This window comes from Dendropsophus ebraccatus, chromosome 8, assembly GCF_027789765.1.
Source record: "Dendropsophus ebraccatus isolate aDenEbr1 chromosome 8, aDenEbr1.pat, whole genome shotgun sequence".
NCBI classification, from domain to species: Eukaryota; Metazoa; Chordata; class Amphibia; order Anura; family Hylidae; genus Dendropsophus; species Dendropsophus ebraccatus.
The window spans coordinates 100509238-100527921 of NC_091461.1; the positions used below are offsets into that span (position 1 = coordinate 100509238).

Genomic DNA, 18684 nt, shown 5'->3' on the forward strand with positions numbered 1-18684 from the left:
TAGCACTTTTTTGTTTGGGCTAATGTCACAAGGAACAAGGATGCCTTGTGTGCGACCCCCCCGGCTCTCCGGCCCCTCTGCCATGAATGTCGCCCATTGAGAGCCTGAAATGTGATCTATTCGCTGCTGCAGCCACAGATGCCCAAACACCTGCAGCCTCCCTGGCTTGCAGTAGCTGGAGACCCCCAAGGACAGAAGCTTCCTACAATGTCAGGGATGGGGGTCTCCACTCCACTATCTTCACATTCGCCAACCACAAGCTGCCATTTCCTGCATAGATCTATTCCTGGGAAAGCTGGGTGAAAGGCAGGAAGTAAGCAGAAGCAAGCAAGTGAAATAGCATCCAGATATTAACCCTGAGTGTTCTGCAGAGGATTCAGGAAAGGGATGGGCTCGGCATTGTCCACAGGAGGAGACGCCCAGGGAAACTATTTCCTCTTCTCATTCTTGTTCAAAGATGAAAACAAATTCTCCGCCTGGGATAAAATGACTTATCAGGCACTAGGCCCAATACTATCATCACGTATGAGTGCAGCCTCAGCTGATACTGTAGGTTCATCCTAAACCTCCTGGTGCATGAACAGAACTGAGAGCTGCAGTGACGACTGACAACTACATTTAGGAGGCATCTGTCTGGCACTTTGCTTCTGAACACAATATGGGCACAACATGAAGAACAACACAGACTATATAACAGCAATGATCTGAGCACACGATGGAGCAACATCTATATACAGGGGCCCCCACTGAGCAACGTCTGTATATAGGGGCCCCCACTGCAGCAATATCTGTTTGCAACAGTTGTAAAAGCTACAGGTTGTTGACCACTGATGTATAGGGAGGAGCTGGACAGTGGGTGGGCTCCTGGCGCTGTGCCTCACACCTTTCTTATACTGTATATCCAGAAGTGTGGATGAGGCGTAAGGTTTGTTTGAGGAAATGACATAATATTCAGGAAGAATGACTTCCCGGGAGGAAGACGTCACTCACAATGACCGACACCAGCCTGACATTCCTTATTAATTATATATTCCTTATTAATGATAATGTGACATCAGGGACAAGCAGCTGGGCCCCCATGCATGGTAATTTTTACCAGGCTCCCATGCACAGTGTGTACATGGCCCCCATGCACGGTCTGTACCAGGCCCCTATGCACGGTCTGTATCAGGCCCCCATGCACAGTCTGTACCGGGCCCCCATGCACGGTGTGTACTGGGCCCCTATGCATGGTCTATACCAGGCCCCCAAGCATGGTCTATACCAGGCCCTCATGCACGGTCTGTACCAGGCCCCCATGCACGGTCTGTACCGGGTCCCCATGCACGGTCTGTACCGGGTCCCCATGCACGGTGTGTACTGGGCCCCTTGGCATGGTCTGCATCAAGCCCTGATGGATAGTCTTTACCAAATTCCCATGCATGCAGCTTTTACTCAATGTAAAGATAGTTAAATGAAGAAGAGTTAAAAGAAATAAAGTGTAACCATTCTGATTCCGTTTCATGTTTGCTGTCAGTGAATGAAAACATTCTTGATTATATCAAGAATGAATACAGACATAACACTTACAGTACATACAAACCTAATACTTCTGAGAGTTTGTTACAGTTGTGTAGACAATCCTTTGTGAGTTACACATGTCGGGGGCAAAAATATCTCTCCTGTCCTATATCAGGCTTTATGTTCTGTACAATGTAAGCGGTCAGCGCAGCCCCTGGTTCATATCTATCTTGTGGCTGATGATGAATGCGCCAAACAACACAGATGCACAGACCACACAATACAGGAGTCATCATAACTGTATTATCAGCCCTGGTCAGTATATTAAAAGCTCTGGTCGGTGTATTACCAGCCGTGGTGGGTGTATTATAGGCTCTGGTCAGTATAGTATAAATTCTCCAGTCAGTGTATTATAGGCTCTGGTCAGTACATTATAAGCTCTGGTCGGTGTAACAGCAGCCCTGGTCAGTGTATTATGAGCCCTAGTTAGTGTATTATAGGTTCGGGACGGTGTATTATAAGCTCTGGTCTGTGTATTATAGGTCTGCTCAGTGTATTATAAGCTCTGGTCTGTGTATTATAGGTCTGGTCACTGTATTATTGGCTCTGGTCAGAGTATTATAAGCTCTGGTCAGTGTATTATAACCTCTGGTCAGTGTATTATGAGCCCTGGTCAGTGTATTATCAGCCCTGGTCAGTGTATTATCAGCCCTGGTCAGTGTATTATAAGCTCTGGTCAGTGTATTATAAACTCTGATCCAGGGGCGTAACTAGAAATGGCTGGGCCCCATAGCAAACTTTTCAATGCCCCCCCCCCCCCCCCCCGACTGACCACTAAACGGTCAAGTGAAGTCATAACTACATAACTGCTAGCTCTGGTCAGGAGTGCTTGCAGTTAAAGGGACATTTGCAAAACCCAGGAGACCAGCAGGGCCACCTGGTGCTGCAAATGATGACGGCTCAGGGGGCCCAGTGTATTGCAGGAGCAGGCCATGGGGCCCCCTGATGCGGAGGGCCCCATAGCAGCCGCTATGGCTGCTATAGTGGTAGTTACGCCCCTGCTCTGATCAGAGTATTATCAGCTTTGGTCAGTGTATTAACAGCCCTGGTAGAGTTGGCTCTAAGTTATTGCAGGCCCTCGGGCAACAGAGCCTAAGTGCCCCATTGCACGGGACGATTATCGTTCGCATATTCGTTAACAATAAACGATCCAAACGACTGCTATTACGAAAGACCTGAAATCGTTCACCCATTTACATGGAAAGATAATCGTTACTTATGATCGTTCTTGCGCTCGTCTTGTCATCGCTATTGCGTTCGTCACTAATGCGAACGACAGAACGACTTTTAATTCAATGCGAACACTTTGCGAATGAGCAACGATAAAAATAGGTCCAGGTCTTGTTAAACGATCAACGATTTCTCATTCGGTCGTTAGTCGTTAACGATTTAACGTTAATCTGAATGATAATCGGACGGTGGAATAGGGCCCTAAGTGGGCTCCTCATCACAGCGGGCACTGTGGGCCTGGAACTTGCCCAGGTAAGGCCTGTGCTGACGCCGGCCCTAAACCCTGTAAGCTCTGGTCAGTGTATTATAGCACTAGTCAGTGTATTATCAGTTCTGGTCAGTGTATTATAGCTCTAGTCAGTGTATTATCAGTTCTGGTAAGTGCATTATAAGTTCTGGTAAGTGTATTATCAGTTCTGGTCAGTGTATTATAAGCTCTGGTCAGTGTATTATAGCACTAGTCAGTGTATTATCAGTTCTGGTAAGTGTATTATAGCACTAGTCAGTGTATTATAAGCTCTGGTCAGTGTATTATAAGTTCTGGTCAGTGTATTATCAGTTCTGGTCAGTGTACTATCAGAAAGTATCAACAATGCCTAGTCCATAAAGCAGTAATGTTTACTGTCTATAATCTTGTATGGTAATCAATAGGTTTAATATCTAGGAAAGGCTTCACCCAAGTGGCTATAATTGTTGGCACCATTAGCTTGTTATCCTGTTCAGACCTCTTTTCAAATCACCTGATGAGCTGAATATATAGCTGAATATATAGGCCCTTGAAGAGAACTCTTGTTACATTCTATTCTGATTGTTGCTGTTCCTCACTGCTACATTGATACTAAATATATACTGCACTGTACAATTATATTGATACTAACAGCATCCTTCTATCCACAAGGGCCCTGTGGAACAGTACATTGATTTTTATGATTTTTATATCTTTTATTTTATTGTTCAGAGGTAGTGTTTTTATTTATTGAATTTTAGAATAAAGAATAATATACATGTCTTACATAGCTATTAAACCTATTGATTCCCATACATGATTATAGACAGAAAACATTCCTGCTTTTCTTTATACTGGCTAGCCACTTTTCTAATACCACTGAGGGTTTAGTCGTTTTGTTTATTCTCATTTTATAATTCAAAAACTTAAATAAAACTAAATTTGAAAGAAAACATTATTGCTTTAGGGCTAGGCATTTTTGGTACTTTTTAGTAATTGAACTTTATCAGTGACTAGGTGTGATCAAAGCCAAGTTAAACTTGGCACATACAGGTAGTAGTGAGCAACACCGAATCCTTTTGTTGTTGTTTTCAGTGTATGTATTATAAGCAGTGGTCAGTGTATTATAAGCGCTAGTCAGTGTATTATCAGCCCTAGTCAGTGTATTATCAGCCCTGGTCAGTGTATTATCAGCCCTAGTCAGTGTATTATCAGCCCTGGTCAGTGTATTATCAGCCCTAGTCAGTGTATTATCAGCCCTAGTCAGTGTATTATCAGCCCTGGTCAGTGTATTATCAGCCCTGGTCAGTGTATTATAAGCGCTAGTCAGTGTATTATCAGCCCTGGTCAGTGTATTATAAGCGCTAGTCAGTGTATTATCAGCCCTAGTCAGTGTATTATCAGCCCTGGTCAGTGTATTATCAGCCCTGGTCAGTGTATTATCAGCCCTGGTCAGTGTATTATCAGCCCTAGTCAGTGTATTATCAGCCCTGGTCAGTGTATTATCAGCCCTGGTCAGTGTATTATCAGCCCTAGTCAGTGTATTATCAGCCCTAGTCAGTGTATTATCAGCTATGATCAGTGTATTATCGGCTTTGGTCAGTGTATTATAAGCTCTGGTCAGTGTATTATAAGCTCTGGTTAGTGTATTATCAGCCCTAGTCAGTGTATTATCAGCCCTGGTCAGTATATTATCAGCCCTGGTCAGTGTATTATCAGCCCTGGTCAGTGTATTATCAGCCCTGGTCAGTGTATTATCAGCTATGATCAGTGTATTTTGGGCTTTGGTCAGTGTATTATAAGCTCTGGACAGCGTATTATAAACTCTGGTCAGTGTATTATAATCTCTGGCCAGTGTATTATAAGCCCTGGTTAGTGTATTATCAGCCCTGGTCAGTGTATTATCGGCTTTGATCAGTGTATTATCGGCTTTGGTCAGTGTATTATAAGCTCTGGTCAGTGTATTATTGGCTTTGATCAGTGTATTATCGGCTTTGGTCAGTGTATTATAAACTCTGGTCAGTGTATTATAAACTCTGGTCAGTGTATTATAAGCTCTGGTCAGTGTATTATAGGTCTGGTCAGTGTATTATCGGCTTTGATCAGTGTATTATCGGCTTTGGTCAGTGTATTATAAGCTCTGGTCAGTGTATTATTGGCTTTGATCAGTGTATTATCGGCTTTGGTCAGTGTATTATAAACTCTGGTCAGTGTATTATAAGCTCTGGTCAGTGTATTATAGGTCTGGTCAGTGTATTATCGGCTTTGGTCAGTGTATTATCGGCTTTGGTCAGTGTATTATTGTCTCTGGTCAGTGTATTATCAGCCCTGGTCAGTGTATTATCATCTTTGTTCAGAGTATTATAAGCCCTCATCAGTGTATCATCAGCCTTGTATTATAAGTCAGTGTGTTATAAGCTCTGGTCAGTTTAATATAATAAATAGATAGACTCCAGGTTAAGTACTTTTTTGCTCATTGTTGGTCCCAGTGTATTTGGACAATACAATCATTAGTCCTTATATCACAATATATAGTCCATTTGTCAATCTTGGAGGTCACTCAAGAGAGATCACTCACGCTCACTCAGGAAAGGTCTGCACTCACACTCACTCAAGAAAGGTCCAAGCTCTCACACTCATTCAGGAGAGGTTAACACCTTCATAATCACTCGTGAGGGGTCTCTGCTCTCACACTCTAGAGAGGTCCTCACTTTCACACTCAGGAGTCGCCACTCACACACTCAGAAGCAGTCGGTGCTCTCACACTCAGAGGTCATTACTCTGATACTCAGGAAAGGTCAACATTCTCATACTCGCAGTGGTCAGAGTCTTCCAGCTCAATCTCTGGCACCAGACTGTAATAGTCCGTGGTCTGGTTCAGGTAAAGCTTCTCTCGGTCACTTGAGTCCTTCATGACCTCTGTCACACTGACTGTTTCCACTTCTGCTTCATCTGATTTCATCTCCACCTCTTCTTCTTCCTCTTCTTCTTCTTCCTCTGCTACGGCCAACATCAGACCGGTCGCCTCCCGTCCTTCTCGTCCATTGCCTTCCACCAGGGAATCTGATGAGGTCCCTAGTTTGATCTCCACCTCTTCGTAGAGGTCTCGGTTGCTCCCTAGAAGGGCAGCCGATGGTCTCAGGAGAATGGGGTCCTTGAACTGGTGGACTTCTTGTTCCCGTCGATCTTTTTGGAAGTGGTGACGGGGCTCATAGTGATGATATTCACCCATGTTCCCGGCTCCATTTCGATCAACGGTGACCAGGCTGCACTCTCGTCTTGTGTTAGGGTACGCTCCTTTTTGCCTTCGGCAGCAGACATACCAGCAAAGGAGTAGAACCAGGACCACCAGTGGGATGCAAATCAAGGCTACAGTCAGGCTGTGGGACCGGCAAACGGCACCTCTTGGGACGTCCAAGATTACCTGCCCATTGGCATCTTTCGGAGAAGCGCAGATGACTTCCTCCAGTAACTGCCTAGTGTTATTGGAGTGAAATTTGGGCTCCAATTGGTCGTAGAAGGCACATGAGCAATCCAGAGAGTTGTTCAAAAAGCCAAAAACAGTGAGAGAAGGTCTAAGGAGACTTGTGGGAAAGGAGTTCAGGTTGTTGTTGTTTAGGCGAAGCTCCTTAAGGAGGTCGGACACTTGTAAGAAGTTCGGAGGAAGTTGATGCAGCTTGTTGTACTGGAGGTGAAGGACCTTCAAGTTGGGCGCATTGCTCAAGAAACCAGCAGGAAGTTCCGTCAGGTGATTGTGGTTCATGTACAGAATCTCAATCAGCGTCCGGTTCTTTCCTCCCTCTGAGTCTGTGATCTGCATAACTCCAGAGTTGGAGAGATTCAGGATTCGGAGGTTGCGGAGGGAGGTGAATAGGTTCCACTCCAAGGTGTCTACGGAAAGGTTGAGGCTGACACAGCAGGGATCAGACATCAGCAGTGACCAGTCCGCTTCTTGCTCCAGGACGATGCATGTACAGGGGTCCTCTGCTGAAATCCCTGCCAGGAGCCCCAGAATAATAAGCCAGAATAACTGGCGCCCCCGGTGGTGAGAACCTGTAAAGACACAATCAGCCATTTAAAACTCATAATATCCAAAAAGTTTTTACACTATAGGTATTTTAGTTTAACTGATTGCAATTCCTACAACATCATAACTGTCACTGTTCATACATAAAAGAGTAGAAATAAAGCGGCACTCACCACTGTATACGTGCAAAAAACGGTGTTATTTATTCATTCGTCCATGAATAACAGACAGATTTTCTTAGCAGGTAAGACGCCAACACTTCGTTACACCTGTTACCATCACGAAGTGTTGGCGTCTTACCTGCTAAGAAAATCTGTCTGTTATTCATGGACGAATGAATAAATAACACCGTTTTTTGCACGTATACAGTGGTGAGTGCCGCTTTATTTCTACTCTTTTATGTATGAACTGTGTCTACTGATTCAAAACTACCTAAGAGCTGAGCACCCCACTCGTGAATGATTAATTGGTCTGCACATGAAGTCCAGCTAAGCACATAGTGCTCCCCAGAAGCGTGGTTCATAACTTGCTGTGCCGGTCTTTCTCTACCCTAAATACTATGCATCATAACTGTCACTGTGACTATGACACCTGTGGCCCCTCAGCTATCCGGGCCCCAGGCTGCAGGCTAACAATAGTAGTTATAATGCATAGTTTAGGTATGTTCACATATTTTTACAACAGATACCTCGGAGGTGCAAAGCATGAAGACAGATTTATCAACCAGCTGGAGACAGTGTGGCACCTTTGAAGACTATAGTACTGGTGAAGTATTACATAGTAAATATATTCTAGTGGCTAAACTGTATAATGGCAAAGCAAACGACTAAGAGTATTATACTGTACACACCCACGTGTAGTTAAAGGGCTATTCCGCTCAAACACATTTTCATATAATGCTGCCTATGGTGAGACTAAGAACTTCTTATACAGTGGTACCTTGGATTACGAACATAATTCGTTCTGGGGCCGTGCTTGTAATCCTAATCACCCTTAAACCAAAGCAAATTTTCCCATAATAAATCATTGAAATGCACACAATTGGTTCCACACCCTAAAATAATGATTGTATATTCTGAATAACATGTAGAACAGATGGAACAAACATTCAGAAATAGCTTAATATGTGATATTATAAGTTACTGTACAGCATAGCAATCAGCATGTGGAGTATAATGTATAGTAACTGCATAAGAATGAAAAACAGCAGCAGTTTGTAGATACAGGATGGAGCTGCAGATCCCCATAATGCAGTAGCATAGTACAACAGGCTAGAATAGAGAAGCAGGTCTGTATGGTCACATGACAGCAATGGGGAAGGGGTGTGCTCAGCATGGACCAATCAGGAAGTGAGAATCACAGAGCTGTGCAGGAGGACAGTGACAGAAAATTTTCTATACAACAGTGTGAATGGTTGAGTGTAAGTGCAGGCAGATTACGGCAGCAGTCCATATAACTGAGTGTGAGTGCAGCTATGAAAATATAACTTCTACAGTCCTGTCCGCTTATGTAAGCCCCAGCCTGGAGGGGATCTACTATGATTTGGAAGGTGAGGGAGACTTCCTGGGTCAAAGTACAGAGCTGTAGACCCCGCTGTGCAGACTATGCCCTTCTCCCGCTCCCCTCCCACTCAGTACAGCAATGCTCTTAAATCAAGTCACAATTTGGAAAAACTGTGAGCTCTTCTTGCAAAACTCTCTCAATCTAAGTTACTCTTAAACCAAGGGAAAACTGTATACCTGTTATTATCTATTCAGTCTCATTTCCCCAGTTCTTTCTTCCAAGATGGCAGGCTTTATCTGCAAATTTGTAGCTTCTTTCTAATGCTGAGAGGGTTATTCTGAGGTCAAGTTGCTGATGAACTCACTAACAATACATCAATTTTGTTATGCTGTCATTTGTGTCTGTTTTTTTTTAACTCCATATTCATTAATGTGGGGCATAGTCAAAAAATGATGGTTTGCTTGGTACATTTTTGGACAAAAATCACGGGTTTGTCTGTCTGTTTGTTTGTTTGTTTGTTTTTAGAAAAATGGTGTCACACACACCATTTGGACAATTTCCTGCTGGGAACATGTGAGTAAATAAGCTCCACTGTGATTAACCCTCCCAGCTTTTCCAAGTTGCAGATACAGCCTGACGGGGACTTGTTTACATCATCTGTCTCAGAAGGGAGGGGGAAGGAGGGGAAGAAAGAGAGGAAAGCTCACACAGATTTTTGTGTCTTCATGTTTGAGTGGAATACCCCTTTAAGCATATTCTAGGGGATGTTCCTGCTGAGCCACCAATCCCCTCTCTAGCTGGGACGAAGGTGTCCTGCTAACGGTCTAGTGAGAGTTCTTGAATACAGTTCAGTGTAGAACAAGACAATGTAAAGTGCACAGTCTGCAGAGTCCTTGGCCACATGGGCTTTCATCCTGGATTGAAGATAACTAAAACCCCGGACTAACCGATCCTATTCTAAAGGTTTTCAGGGTCTTTTGGGCTTCTGGCCAGGCCTGGTAACCTAAGAATGGCTGAAAAAAAGCTACAATTGTCAGTCTGCACCCCACAGTTGGGAATTGTACAATAGATGATGGACTAAAAGTAGCAGGAGTATTCTTCTAAGAGCTAATCCATGAAGCAGCCTGTACCCCTTGGAGAAGATAACCTGCAAAACTGCAAGTCTTAAGGCTATGAGAGCATGCTGGGAGTTGTAGATTAGCAGGTTAACAGCTGGAGAGCGAGCTGGAGACACTGCTGTATAATAACCCTGGTTGTGGAGAAGCATAAATACAATTATAAGTAAAGAGACAAACAGCATTTTTCAGCCTGTACATTTGGGGAAAGTTCCACAGAGTATGGGCAGGCAACCATGGGAGTGATACAGGAATGCACACTCACCAGACATGATGGCGGGAGGAGAGATCTGCTAAACCGTCACATAGTAGAGCCGCTCCCCGATCACCTGGAGATTCATCAATGTGAGCTGGAGAAGAAACAAACACAAGATCATCTCTATATACAGATAACTAAGTGATGGAGGGGAAACCATATCCAACTGCTTTGACCGGCTGATAACAGAGAGCTGTGACAGTGACCCAAAACTCTACAATGTATTGTCCCCTGATATCAGCCATGTCAGGCTGGGGAGAGGTGACTGTAGGACAGGTATATACAATCTATTACTCTCTGTTATCAGCCATGTCAGGCTGGGGAGAGGTGACTGTAGGACAGGTATATACAATTACTCTCTGTTATCAGCCATGTTGGGCTGGGGAGAGGTGACTGTAGGACAGGTATATACAATCTATTGCTCTCTGTTATCAGCCATGTCAGGCTGTGAGAGGTGACTGTAGGACAGGTATATACAATCTATTACTCTCTGTTATCAGCCATGTCAGGCTGAGGAGAGGTGACTGTAGGACAGGTATATACAATCTATTACTCTCTGTAATCAGCCACGTCAGGCTGTGGAGAGGATGCAGGATGTACCAGTTGATATCAGAGCATTCTAGTGCAGAAATGTGGTGAATTGTCACTGTGGATTTAACTCCTTGTAGTGCATGTATTACAGCAAATCAGGTAACAAAATCCATTATCTGCTGGTTGTGGGGGCTTCTTATTTACAGCTGATAATCCCACCTATAGTGTCTGGTTGTTGCCCCCGGTGCTGCATACTGATATATCATGTATCCTCCACATTTGCCGCTCTATAACCTGCCGCAGCCACCAGGAGTCACCTGTTAGTAAACAATGCCGGTTGCTAGGAGAGAACGTTATTAACCCCTTATTAACTTCTCCTGATAATATACTGTACACAGACAGCAGATTTTCATTGCATACGTGTTAACTTTTACGCCCTAAGGACCTTTATATAAGTGATCTAAGGGCTGCAGTATGATATTAAGCCCCCCAAAATATAATATCATATAATGGGGTCTATGGGGAGCAGCTGCACTGACCTGCACCATGGGGATCTTCACCGGCTCTGGTGCAGAAAGAGTTAAGTGCTGGGTGAGTATCTCCATAGCAAGGAGAAAAACAGTGACAACCTCTGGAGGAGTCCTGGGCACCACAGGGGTTGGGTTACCTGTCAGGACTGTAATTCTGCAGCCGCAGTAACCGTCAGATCACCGCTCATCATCAATGTGATAAACCGGACAATTATTGCCATTCTGGATTGAGGTAGTAGATCTGCATTCAATGTTATGTACCTGAAAGTCCTCAGTGTTTCCATTCACTGACAGCAAACTGAGATCTTGAAACACAGATTACAAAGTTTTGCTTCTGTCTGTTCAGAACTGGTCTCAGGGAGCGTCAAAATGGTGAGACTAAGGGAGTCAGGAGGATGATAGGGGCTATTCCAGCCTCTGCCAGTGTCCCCATGACAACCCTTCCTGCTGCTGAGCTCCTCCTGGACAGTGTTACCGTAGGGAAATCCCACAGCGGCTGAAATTAATCTGACTAATTGTTCAATATTATGACAGCAGAGATCAGACTGCGCACCACAAAGCCCAGCGCTCCTATGACAACTCTACACTAAGGCTGAGATGTTACTGCAACCTCTGACAACTATGCAAGGCTTTTCTGACACATTTTTCATGCCATTCTTGTTAGCAGAAAATCACCACGGTTACTGGGAGGTCTCCTGCACTATAGCTTCATCTGATGGATACTACATCTGCATTCAGCACGAAAAGAAAGGACTATCCAGTCACAGTAAAAGTCGGCCATTCAGTGATATTATTAACGCAAAATTCCTTCTTCCATATTAGGACCTCAGGGACATCTGATCCCAGCGGAGTCATCAGGAAAAATATCTCCTCTGTTTATAAAGGAACATCCATATGTGAGGCCCAGAAGCCAGAGCAATTCTCTACAATGGTGGATGTGAGAAGCCGCACGATTATTGTCTTATAAGTCTCAACTTTTTCCAGATCAGCAAGTGTAGATCTACTATAATACTGCCCCTATGTACAAGAATATAACTACTATAATACTGCCCCTATGTACAAGAATATAACTACTATAATACTGCCCCTATATAAAAGAATATAACTACTATAATACTGCTCCTATGTACAAGAATATAACTACTATAATACTGCTCCTATATACAAGAATATAACTACTATAATACTGCTCCTATATACAAGAATATAACTTCTATAATACTGCCCCCTATATACAAGAATATAACTACTATAATACTGCTCCTATATACAAGAATATAACTTCTATAATACTGCCCCCTATATACAAGAATATACCTACTATAATACTGTTTCTATATACAAGAATATAACTACTATAATACTGCCTCCTATGTACAAGAATATAACTACTATAATACTGCCCCTATGTACAAGAATATAACTACTATAATACTGCCCCTATGTACAAGAATATAACTACTATAATACTGCCCCTATATACAAGAATATAACTACTATAATACTGCCCCTATATACAGGAATATAACTTCTATAATACTGCCCCCTATATACAAGAATTTAACTACTATAATACTGCTTCTATATACAAGAATATAACTACTATAATACTGCTCCTATATACAAGAATATAACTACTATAATACTGCCTCCTATATACAAGAATATAATTACTATAATACTGCTCCTATATACAAGAATATAACTACTATAATACTGCTCCTATATACAAGAATATAACTACTATAATACTATAACTGAGAAGCAAAGTAGATGGCACTACCTAGGCTCCACTTGCACCGAACACCCTTGGGGTAACTTGGACCATATGCCGGCGGTGCTCCTGCCAGAATTCACACGTAAGTAACAAATAATGAAGAAAGAGGACGCAGGGCACTCACCGTTAGTTGCTGTTCAGACCATCCAATTTATTTTGGTATGCAGGGTTCGTCAAAGCGGCACACGCCGCGAAACTGCGGTCACCCATTCCTGTCTCCCCCACTACCCCTGCATACCAAAATAAATTGGATGGTCTGAACAGCAACTAACGGTGAGTGCCCTGCGTCCTCTTTCTTCATTATTATTTACTACTATAATACTACCTCCTATATACAAGAATATGACTACTATAATACTGCTCCTATGTACAAGAATATAACTACTATAATACTGCTCCTATATACAAGAATATAACTACTATAACATTCCACAACGCTGCACATCTGTCAGTATCTGACAGTAAGCTCCTGGGATCAGTGATGATAGGAGTGATATACAGTGTAGTACGGCAGGATATGTTGGTGCTATATGAATACTGGTGAAGCCTCCAATGTTAGGTTGTTATAGTGAGTGCAGAGCTTCTCAATGTAGTTTCTGGGATTTGGCAGCGGTTGAATCCCTGGCACAGGGCGGCGGTGATCAGGGACGTTACCCCTGAACTGCCCAGTAACATTCAGCATCCAGGGCTGTTCTCGGAGCTGGCTCAGTGGTTACATGTCCTGAGAAGAGCCGATAACAAAAAAAAAAGTCACTTTCACCTACCTTGTCCCATAGATCCTGGGATACGATTAGATCTGGGTGAGTGCAGTGGGAGCTGCCCAATTCCTGCCCTCGCTTCTTCACTTTCCCTGTGCTGTTTTCAGCCTCCACCCCCTGCAGTTTCAGCCTCTGCTCTGTCTCTTCCTCTTTCCACCTCCCTCATCCAAATCCTTTCATTCCTCTCTAAAAAATCCTATTATTTGCACACTCCCTCCTCCCCGGCAGAGAACAGGTTAAGCTGCACGCCTTACAGAGAGGACAGGGTTAAAGAGGAAGGACCCTTGTGACAGTTAGGGAGGTGACAACCTCTTGGTTACCCAGCAGCAAGTTCATTATTAACTTGATAAATGGCCACAGCCCAGGTCAGCAAGACGCGTATACGAAGGCGTTCACACAGTGCGTTTGTCTGTGCTGTTACAGAATGACTTCTCATTGCAAAACATGACATGGCTGATAACAGAGAGTAATAGATTGTAGTCACCTGTCCTACAGTCACCTCCCCCCAGTTTGCACTGGTCATTGACTAATAAGGGATTTTATAGATTCCACTCCAGATTTGTCTCCTTCCTGTCTTTTCTGCAGAAAGGCAATGTCATTTGGGCGGAGCTGATGGTAAAGTGGGAGGAGACGCTGATTTCAGAAATACTGACCCTGTAGATGACAGGTGAGGTGACGTGACATATGGGGCAGCACCTCGCCCACTCCCTTACATTCTGCTGCGGCCCAGTGCATGTTTTATCTTTGTTTTCACTACTCCTTGCCCTGGGGTGTGTAGCGATATCACCAGAGGTTGGCGGTGGAATGCCGACATGCAGGTTGTGTGTCAATAAGTGGACAAGAGGAACCAGCTCACCCTGTACCTGCTGGGAATCCATTCACAGCCTGGGGACGCGGTATCTGAAGAGAAGACTGCCGTAAAACACTCTTCATATCCTTCTCTGATTATACTCCAGAGCTGCACTCACTATTCTGCTGGTGGGGTCACTGTGTACATACATTACATTACTTATCCTGTACTGATCCTGATTTACATCTGTATTATTCTCCAGAGCTGCACTCACTATTCTGCTGGTGGGGTCACTGTGTACATACATTACATTACTTATCCTGTACTGATCCTGAGTTACATCCTATCTTATACTCCAGAGCTGCACTCACTATTCTGCTGGTGGGGTCACTGTGTACAAACATTACTTTACTTATCCTGTACTGATCCGGAGTTACATCCTATATTATACTCCAGAGCTGCACTCACTATTCTGCTGGTGGGGTCACTGTGTACATACATTACATTACTTATCCTGTACTCATCCTGAGTTACATACTGTATTATACTCCAGAGCTGCACTCACTATTCTGCTGGTGGGGTCACTGTGTACATACATTACATTACTTATCCTGTACTCATCCTGAGTTACATACTGTATTATACTCCAGAGCTGCACTCACTATTCTGCTGGTGGGGTCCCTGTGTACATACATTACATTACTTATCATGTACTCATCCTGAGTTACATACTGTATTATACTCCAGAGCTGCACTCACTATTCTGCTAGTGGGGTCCCTGTGTACATACATTACATTACTTATCCTGTACTCATCCTGAGTTACATACTGTATTATACTCCAGAGCTGCACTCACTATTCTGCTGGTGGGGTCACTGTGTACATACATTACATTACTTATCCTGTACTCATCCTGAGTTACATACTGTATTATACTCCAGAGCTGTAATCTCTACATAGTCTACATAGTTTTTAGATTCAGTGAAAACTTTCTGCCCCCCAGATATAGGTATTCAAATAATCTGTTTAGTGCTCACATGCTTGCTGACTGTTTCCAATAAGAAGTATAGTTATGTAGGATAAAATCTCTCAGATAATTCACCTGGAAGACACATCCTGAGAGTTATGGTGGGAGTGCAGCCTCCACCTGGTACTAAGCTGTGCTGCCATCTCCCTCCTACTCACATTCCTTGTAAGATAAGAGTCTTCTATGTTCTAATCATTGATCCATTCTGTGCACAGTTCATGCTCACTGCCATATTGCTGCTACCTGTTATCTTCAGCCCCTGCTCCCTTAGAACATGAGACTATATGACCAGTGACCCCTCCTGTGCTGCACTTTCTACTCCTCCACAGCTCTGCAGCCTCCCTAATGCTTTACACTGCGGCTTTGCTTGTTCAGATTGGCTGGAGAGGAAATCTGAAGAACATTACTCTACCCCCCTATCCTGCAGATGATTACACCACAATCACTCTAGAGATCTGAAGAACATTGCCCTGTCCGTTCCTATAGCCTTCCTATAGATGCATAAGGATACACTATATTAGGGGTCTGATGACTCAAATCTTGGAGTTTGCCTCCCTCTGGTGGCGAAATAGAAGAATGCATTGCAATATAACTGGCATTGTTGTACTGGCCAGCATAATTATTTATTTATGTAAAAAAAGTTAACACCATCATAACTGCATCAAAACAACTGCAGCAAAACTGCAGTGCTTTTCCAGCTTACCAAATACATCCTTCTGCTCCCTTAAATCTCTATAGCACATCCTCAGAAGAGGAGATCCTGCCCCCCTATATCTCTATAGCACACCCTCAGAAGAGAGGATCCTGCTCCCCTATATCTCTATAGCACACCCTCAGAAGAGGAGATCCTGCCCCCCTATATCTCTATAGCACACCCTCAGAAGAGGAGATCCTGCTCCCCTATATCTCTATAGCACACCCTCAGAAGAGAGGATCCTGCTCCCCTATATCTCTATAGCACACCCTCAAAAGAGGAGATCCTGCTCCCCTATATCTCTATAGCAAACACTCAGAAGAGGAGATTCTGTCCCCTATATCTCTATACTACACCCTCAGAAGAGAGGATCCTGCTCCCCTATATCTCTATAGCACACCCTCAAAAGAGGAGATCCTGCACCCCTATATCTCTATAGCACACCCTCAGAAGAGGAGATCCTGCTCCCCCGTATCTCTATAGCAAAACCTAAGAAAAGAGGGTCCTGCTTCTCTATATCCTGCTCACTGCCTCCATCCTGTCCGCTGCTTTCAACACTAGTCTCGGTCCAACTTTGGTCCTCCACCACCTGTAGACCTGCCAATATATGCTTCCTCCTTCTGACCACTGCTGTAATGCCACCTTCATCCACCTGGGTGCACACACAGCCGATTGCTGTGGATTTATAGGGACAGCCTGCCTCCACCTGTTTCTGCCTTCTGCCAACCCAGTTCCACCTATGCCTGTTTAAAATTGCTCCACCTGTTCCTCCTTGCCTGAGTATTGTTGGATCCTTGTGTGGTGGGTTTTTTACTCGGCCAGAGACTGTAGTAGCACACAGGTGTGATGTTGGTACTCGTTTTGGCTGGTTTATATCCCCAAATGGTCGGTAACCTCCAGAAGTATTGCGGGTCCCTTGAGCGCTTGTCACGGCAATCTGGAGTGGTAGTAGACACATCCGGAATGTCGGTACTGCCACCCACAGAGAAGGGGAAAAATAACCCAAGGTAGACAGTAGTGTGTGTGGGTGCAGGAACACTGTGTTGTGTCCTGTGCATTTAGTACAAAATATAGAACACTTTACTGAACGATGTTGCAGATGAACAGCACTCTCAATACAGGTAGTGCAAATCTTGAGAAATGTGGTTGCTGACAGTAGAATAAGACCTGTAGACTTGTAGAACTAAGTGCTTTGTGAAGAGAAAGAAGAGGAGATGAGTTGCCAGAGGAGCCCAGCCCAATATAGAATCTGTACTCTTCGGGAACTGAAGTGTAGATACTGTAGTCTGACCACCTTTTGCCCCCTAGTTGCGTAGAACTCATCCTAGGTGGGTAGCACGAGCTCCAGTCATCAGTTATTTGGGTGTAGCAGACTTCCGAGATTACCCAGTCGTCTTGCGCTGCACAGTAGGATACGTAGACCTATTCTAGTACCTTTGTCCTACTGCCTTGCTGTTTTGATGGTGTGGGTGTTCCTGGTGTGGGCTATCCTGTAGTAGTTACTTGTATAAGGAAAGTTTCTTGTCTGTGCTCTTTAGTGCTCTTTAGTTCCTGTCAGGGGTCCTGGCCAAAGGCAGGCCCTGGCTTAACTTCTGCAGGAACTACATCTCTTTCTGTCCCCTCACTCTGAAAACTAGTTCTAGACTGACTCACTTCCTCCACCAGGTTAACACCTCCTACAGGGGTTATATCTAAACCCTCCTGTGAGTGGTGGGGCTAAGTGTGTGTGAGAGAGAAGAAGGGTAGGATAGGATAAGAAGATGGAGCACCTGTAACTGGTAAGCATACAGCACATGATATAAACAGTTAACCCTTTGGCTCTACAGCTGTGCACACAAGGTAAAAAACAGTAGTGACATCTAGTGGGGAAAATAGGGTACTTCATCTCCCACTTGTTAACCTGAAAGAAAGACTTACTAAGGTGCGTAGGACTGCATCTGTGGTGGGACACCACCCTTGTATTCCTTTTGAAAGTTTGAAAGCTTATATCCTTTGCATCCTGACCTGTACCTTTTCCGCTTCCTTATTGACTCCCATCTGTACAGTTTGAAACTTCTGTTCCCAACTGGGATTGCCTGACCTCCCTATGAAGCCACCTACCTGTCAGAAGTTGGGCTACGTCCCTGCCCCCAATACTGCCTGAGTTGACATCCCACTATGTGCTTTTAGCAGGTGTCTTTAGCAAAAAAGGAGGTTGAGATGGTGCCACGACACCGCCCATACAACTGCCCCATAGACTTTTTGCCGGGAACCAAGCCTCCACATGGACAGATATGTCCTCTCTCCCTACCTGAGACCCAGACAATGTCGGAATAAGATCACAGCCAAGAATAAGTACTTCTTACCACTGATTCCCAAGCTTATTGACCGGATCTGGGGAGCTAAGATCTTTACCGAACTGGATCTGCAGGGTGCGTAGAACTTGATCCGCATTTGTAAGTCCCATGATGTAAGTTCCATGACGAGTGGAAGACCACATTCAGCACCCTTGATGGTCACTAGGAGTACCTCATCATGCCTTTTGGCCTATGCAATGTTCCAGCACTCTTTCAGTAATTTGTTTACTGTGTCTTCCAGAATCTGCTCTACATCTGCAAGGTGATATACCTATTAGAGATCTGCCATTAAAGGGGTTATCCAGCGCTACAAAAACATGGCCA

At 44.1% G+C, this 18684-nt stretch overlaps 1 protein-coding gene across 2 annotated transcripts; it reads right to left on the minus strand.

Annotated features, from left to right (window-relative positions):
- Positions 1-5473: 5473 nt before the first annotated feature.
- Positions 5474-14065, minus strand: LOC138798777 (uncharacterized). 2 transcript variants are annotated; one of them, XM_069979370.1, is made up of 3 exons: positions 13998-14065; positions 9927-10011; positions 5474-7069 (listed from the first exon to the last, which is right to left on the minus strand). In XM_069979370.1, exons 2-3 carry the CDS (start codon positions 9931-9933, stop codon positions 5805-5807), a joined length of 1272 nt encoding a protein of 423 aa, XP_069835471.1. In that variant the 5' UTR covers positions 9934-10011; positions 13998-14065; the 3' UTR covers positions 5474-5804. The 2 variants fall into 2 exon arrangements, with proteins under 2 accessions (XP_069835471.1, XP_069835470.1); XM_069979369.1 differs by lacking the exon at positions 13998-14065 and adding an exon at positions 13520-13787.
- Between the last annotated feature and the right edge of the window lie 4619 nt (positions 14066-18684).